The 6455-nt window shown below is 46.7% G+C and overlaps 1 protein-coding gene across 1 annotated transcript in view; it reads right to left on the bottom strand.

The window, feature by feature from the left end:
• Positions 1 to 6455, bottom strand: part of MYBBP1A (MYB binding protein 1a) — a 75191-nt gene that overhangs the window by 30856 nt on the left and 37880 nt on the right. The window contains exon 22 of the mRNA XM_029287216.1: positions 5434 to 5502. Within this exon, the coding sequence (XP_029143049.1) occupies positions 5434 to 5502 (69 nt within the window). The remainder of the gene's footprint in view (positions 1 to 5433; positions 5503 to 6455) is intronic.

Here is a 6455-nt window from a genome sequence, read left to right as displayed (position 1 = left end):
CATTTTGACTTTATCTCCCAAGTAACTAGAAGGAACAGCCAAAGAAATGAAACCAAATTACATTAGTGGGGAGTGGGGAGAAGGGCTGAAGATCCCATCCATGTTTGTTTGGTGAGGAATTTGGAAGGCAGAGCATCAGCACTTATGAACAGTACCAGAGAGACAATGATACGAAGCACCCCCAGGAAAACAATCTTCTTACATCATTCCACATTCTAGACACGTTCTGAGATTACAACTACTGGAATTGCCAACAGCGCCAGACGTTCAAGGCAACCTTTAGCAGCTCCACCAGCTCCTCCTTTTCCATCTAATATTTATTCAAAAGTATTACAATTTGCAAAGGGGGTGGAGAAGAGAAAAAGGGAAGAGCTGGTTCAAAGACGTGACAACATCATCACATGGAAGGTATATGAATCCAAGTGCGATTACTATTGCTAAGGGAGGCAGACTGCAGAAAGGGTCAGCCGCCATTATGGATCATACAGACATAGAAATATAGCATAACTATGAGAGAAGCATCCCAGTTGTTCAGTATTGTGTCATGCTCACCTAAGGAACTTTTAAGACAGTGGCCTGCCAGATGCTGAACTAATTCCCAGGATCCCCTGCAATAGCCATGTTGGCTGAGGTTTTATTTATTATTTATTTATATTTCATAGTTCTAGACCAGTGATGGCGAACCTTTTAGAGACCGAGTGCCCAAACTGCAACCCAAAACCCACTTATTTACCACCAGGTGCCAGTGGGCGTGGCCCATTGGGTGGGCGTGGCTGTGATGGTCATGGCAGACTGGGTGGGTGTGGCCAAGGTGGGCTCGTCCTGCGGGCTGAGGCGAGGCAGGGTGGGGGTGCCACTGTCACGGGGCAAGGCGAGGCAGGGGCCGGGATGGCTGCTGCCTGACACCATCGGCCCCCGCACAGAGGACAGCGAGTGCATGGGGGGTGACGGTGTCCATCAGCAGCCACAGCCTGCCGGCCCATCAACCGGTGCACTCTGGGGCTCCACAGTCCGCCGCCAGCAGTTCAGAGAAGCCACCTCTGAGCTGGACGGACGGACAACAGCTGAGGAGGCGATGCAGTGGGTCGTGCCTGGGAAAAGGAGAGCATGCAAGGCCAGGAGGGATGGGACAGGGGGGAGGGAAACCAGCCATGCCAGGATGGATCCAGCCACGTGGGACCTCGGCGAGTTAGCGGGCGGCTGGTTGAAGAGGGACGGTTGCCATCACTGGGGCATGGCACGCGTGCCCACAGAGAGGGCTCTGAGTGCCACCTCTGGCACGCGTGCCATAGGTTCGCCACCACTGTTCTAGACCCCCCCTTTCCCTCAATACAATAGCAATGAAAAAGTAACTTTTATGACCAATCCTCACCCTAGTTTAATGAAGAGAAGGATTAGGGTTGACATGCTGGGAACATCCAGTGGGTCAGAAGTTTTCCCACCCTAGACAGTGGATAAGTAGGACGGAGCTACAATGTGTCTCCCTCTTCCCCGTCAAATATTAATTGTGATTTTAGCATTATGTCTTCATTATTGTTGGAGTTAGCAACTAGACATGAACAAGATTGGATTTTGCTAATTTACAAATCCTAATTAAAAAAAGAGACAGGTTAGGATCAGAAAAGACAGAACACAAATTACAGAAGCCGGACAGAAGAATGCGTGGGAGGAAAAATAATTGTGAATTATCGTCTTCTAGTACCTTCTTCAAACAGCATTTAGCATAACCTGTCCCAACCTTAAGGCTCCATATGTGATTGTAATGCAACTGTCATCATCTTGGTAAAAATGCTAGGGACCCTGATAGAAGCTAATCATAATTAGCACCGACATAGGTATAATACCAACCATAAAGGAAATTTGTAAATTAAGGGGGAAAGGAATGAGACAGGAACTCACTCGTAACCTGGGCTCACAAATTATGCTAAACCATAATTATTTTTAGATGCAAAAGCCTTAATAACCTGGTTTATCTAACACTAGGGTGCAAGTATTACAAGCAGGAGCGGCTAGGTTCAAATATTTTATTAATCTAAGAAACAAAATTATCATTTAGTGACAATGTAAGTCTAGTGTATAATCTCCACCGGATCACCCACTGCCTAAAACACATCTTCCCTTCTCAATTGGTTTGCATCTGCACTTACTTGCTGGTGCTGCCGGGCCCCATCTGTGATCGACTTGACAACTACCTCAATTAACTGCTTGCACATCATCTGTCAGGGAACAAAAGACTGGCAATTAATAGATTTGAACCATATTTGGAAATATATGCTGCGAATGGACCACAAAAAGTCTCTTAAAAATACCCACATTCAGTTCAATTGATAGAGATGTCGATCAGACGAAAGGAAGAACATAATTAGTGGAATTCACTGTCACAATATGTGGTGGAACGGGATTTTAAAAGGGGATTAGGCAAATTTTATAGCAGAAACGGTATTATTAAGTGGGATGGCACAGACATCCCCTACATGCAGAGGTATTGCCTCTGAATACCAATTCTGAATATCATTTCTGAGCAAACAATCATTGGAGAAGGCTGTTTCCTTCATGCCTTACTCATATCCTGTGAGAAACAGGATGCTGCATTAAAAGATTTTTCTTCTCTGGTTTTATTGACATCGCAGGCATTGTCCAGTATGTGCAATGTCTATGTGACACAATGTCAGAAGAAGGAACCCTACAAGAAAAATCAGCTCCGTCATAGGTTAGTCCAGGGGTGGGCAACTATGGCAACTTTACAACTTGTGGACTTCAATTCCTTGAAGCATGGCTGGTTGAATTCTAGGAGTTGAAGCCCACGGGCCGTAAGGTTGCCATAGTTACCCACCCCTTGGGTTAGTCTGTCTTGTAAAGGCTCCCTTGAAATCTGTTAGCTACAGCTCTCAAAATTTTCAGCCATAATGGGAGTTTGAGGGGGTTGAAGCCCCAATATGCTTCAAAGTTACTATCCTAGAGAACATTAATTGAGACCGCCTTCTGCCACAGATTTCCTCTCACAGACCAGTACGCTCCCACAGAGCGGGCCTCCTCAGGGTGCCGTCGGCCAAGCAGTGTCGGCTGGCGACCCCCAGGGGGAGGGCCTTCTCTGTGGGTGCCCCTACCCTCTGGAACGAACTACCCCCCGAGATCCGGACGATTCCGGATCTCCTATCTTTTCGCCGCGCCCTCAAGACATGGCTTTTTCAGCAAGCGGGTCTGGCCTAGGGAGAATTTTAAATAGGGACAATTTTAATTAGAATTTTAATGGTAACACAGCGGTAAATATTTGTTTTTAATTGGNCATTTTGACTTTATCTCCCAAGTAACTAGAAGGAACAGCCAAAGAAATGAAACCAAATTACATTAGTGGGGAGTGGGGAGAAGGGCTGAAGATCCCATCCATGTTTGTTTGGTGAGGAATTTGGAAGGCAGAGCATCAGCACTTATGAACAGTACCAGAGAGACAATGATACGAAGCACCCCCAGGAAAACAATCTTCTGACATCATTCCACATTCTAGACACGTTCTGAGATTACAACTACTGGAATTGCCAACAGCGCCAGACGTTCCAGGCAACCTTTAGCAGCTCCACCAGCTCCTCCTTTTCCATCTAATATTTATTCAAAAGTATTACAATTTGCAAAGGGGGTGGAGAAGAGAAAAAGGGAAGAGCTGGTTCAAAGACGTGACAACATCATCACATGGAAGGTATATGAATCCAAGTGCGATTACTATTGCTAAGGGAGGCAGACTGCAGAAAGGGCCAGCCGCCATTATGGATCATACAGACGTAGAAAAATAACATAACTATGAGAGAAACATCCCAGTTGTTCAGTATTGTGTCATGCTCACCTAAGGAACTTTTAAGACAATGGCCTGCCAGATGCTGAACTAATTCCCAGGATCCCCTGCAATAGCCATGTTGGCTGAGGTTTTATGTATTATTTATTTATATTTCATAGTTCTAGACCAGTGATTGCGAACCTTTTAGAGACCGAGTGCCCAAACTGCAACCCAAAACCCACTTATTTAGCACCGGGTGCCAGTGGGCATGGCCCACTGGGTGGGCGTGGCTGTGGTGGTCATGGCAGACTGGGTGGGTGTGGCCAAGGTGGGCTCGTCCTGCGGGCTGAGGCGAGGCGGGGTGGGGGTGCCACTGTCACGGGGCAAGGCGAGGCAGGGGCCGGGATGGCTGCTGCCTGACACCATCGGCCCCCGCACAGAGGACAGCGAGTGCATGGGGGGTGACGGTGTCCATCAGCAGCCACAGCCTGCCGGCCCATCAACCGGTGCACTCTGGGGCTCCACAGTCCGCCGCCAGCAGTTCAGAGAAGCCACCTCTGAGCTGGACGGATGGACAACAGCTGAGGAGGCGATGCAGTGGGTCGTGCCTGGGAAAAGGAGAGCATGCAAGGCCAGGAGGGATGGGACAGGGGGAAGGGAAACCAGCCATGCCAGGATGGATCCAGCCACGTGGGACCTCGGCGAGTTAGCGGGCGGCTGGTTGAAGAGGGACGGTTGCCATCACTGGGGCATGGCACGCGTGCCCACAGAGAGGGCTCTGAGTGCCACCTCTGGCACACGTGCCATAGGTTCGCCACCACTGTTCTAGACCCCCCCTTTCCCTCAATACAATAGCAATGAAAAAGTAACTTTTATGACCAATCCTCACCCTAGTTTAATGAAGAGAAGGATTAGGGTTGACATGCTGGGAACATCCAGTGGGTCAGAAGTTTTCCCACCCTAGACAGTGGATAAGTAGGACGGAGCTACAATGTGTCTCCCTCTTCCCCGTCAAATATTAATTGTGATTTTAGCATTATGTCTTCATTATTGTTGGAGTTAGCAACTAGACATGAACAAGATTGGATTTTGCTAATTTACAAATCCTAATTAAAAAAAGAGACAGGTTAGGATCAGAAAAGACAGAACACAAATTACAGAAGTCGGACAGAAGAATGCGTGGGAGGAAAAATAATTGTGAATTATCGTCTTCTAGTACCTTCTTCAAACAGCATTTAGCATAACCTGTCCCAACCTTAAGGCTCCATATGTGAATGTAATGCAACTGTCATCATCTTGGTAAAAATGCTAGGGACTCTGATAGAAGCTAATCATAATTAGCACCGACATAGGTATAATACCAACCATAAAGGAAATTTGTAAATTAAGGGGGAAAGGAATGAGACAGGAACTCACTCGTAACCTGGGCTCACAAATTATGCTAAACCATAATTATTTTTAGATGCAAAAGCCTTAATAACCTGGTTTATCTAACACTAGGGTGCAAGTATTACAAGCAGGAGCGGCTAGGTTCAAATATTTTATTAAGCTAAGAAACAAAATTATCATTTAGTGACAATGTAAGTCTAGTGTATAATCTCCACCGGATCACCCACTGCCTAAAACACATCTTCCCTTCTCAATTGGTTTGCATCTGCACTTACTTGCTGGTGCTGCCGGGCCCCATCTGTGATCGACTTGACAACTACCTCAATTAACTGCTTGCACATCATCTGTCAGGGAACAAAAGACTGGCAATTAATAGATTTGAACCATATTTGGAAATATATGCTGCGAATGGACCACAAAAAGTCTCTTAAAAATACCCACATTCAGTTCAATTGACAGAGATGTCGATCAGACGAAAGGAAGAACGTAATTAGTGGAATTCACTGTCACAATATGTGGTGGAACGGGATTTTAAAAGGGGATTAGGCAAATTTTATAGCAGAAACGGTATTATTAAGTGGGATGGCACAGACATCCCCTACATGCAGAGGTATTGCCTCTGAATACCAATTCTGAATATCATTTCTGAGCAAACAATCATTGGAGAAGGCTGTTTCCTTCATGCCTTACTCATATCCTGTGAGAAACAGGATGCTGCATTAAAAGATTTTTCTTCTCTGGTTTTATTGACATTGCAGGCATTGTCCAGTATGTGCAATGTCTATGTGACACAATGTCAGAAGAAGGAACCCTACAAGAAAAATCAGCTCCGTCATAGGTTAGTCCAGGGGTGGGCAACTATGGCAACTTTACAACTTGTGGACTTCAATTCCTTGAAGCATGGCTGGTTGAATTCTAGGAGTTGAAGCCCACAGGCCGTAAAGTTGCCATAGTTACCCACCCCTTGGGTTAGTCTGTCTTGTAAAGGCTCCCTTGAAATCTGTTAGCTACAGCTCTCAAAATTTTCAGCCATAATGGGAGTTTGAGGGGGTTGAAGCCCCAATATGCTTCAAAGTTACTATCCTAGAGAAGATTAATTGAGACCGCCTTCTGCCACAGATTTCCTCTCACAGACCAGTACGCTCCCACAGAGCGGGCCTCCTCAGGGTGCCGTCGGCCAAGCAGTGTCGGCTGGCGACCCCCAGGGGGAGGGCCTTCTCTGTGGGTGCCCCCACCCTCTGGAACGAACTACCCCCCGAGATCCGGACGATTCCGGATCTCCTATCTTTTCGCCGCG

The sequence above is a fragment of the Protobothrops mucrosquamatus genome, unplaced genomic scaffold (assembly GCF_001527695.2).
Source record: "Protobothrops mucrosquamatus isolate PMUCROS unplaced genomic scaffold, P.Mucros_1.0 scaffold_256, whole genome shotgun sequence".
NCBI classification, from domain to species: Eukaryota; Metazoa; Chordata; class Lepidosauria; order Squamata; family Viperidae; genus Protobothrops; species Protobothrops mucrosquamatus.
This window is presented reverse-complemented; position numbering and strand designations above follow the sequence as displayed.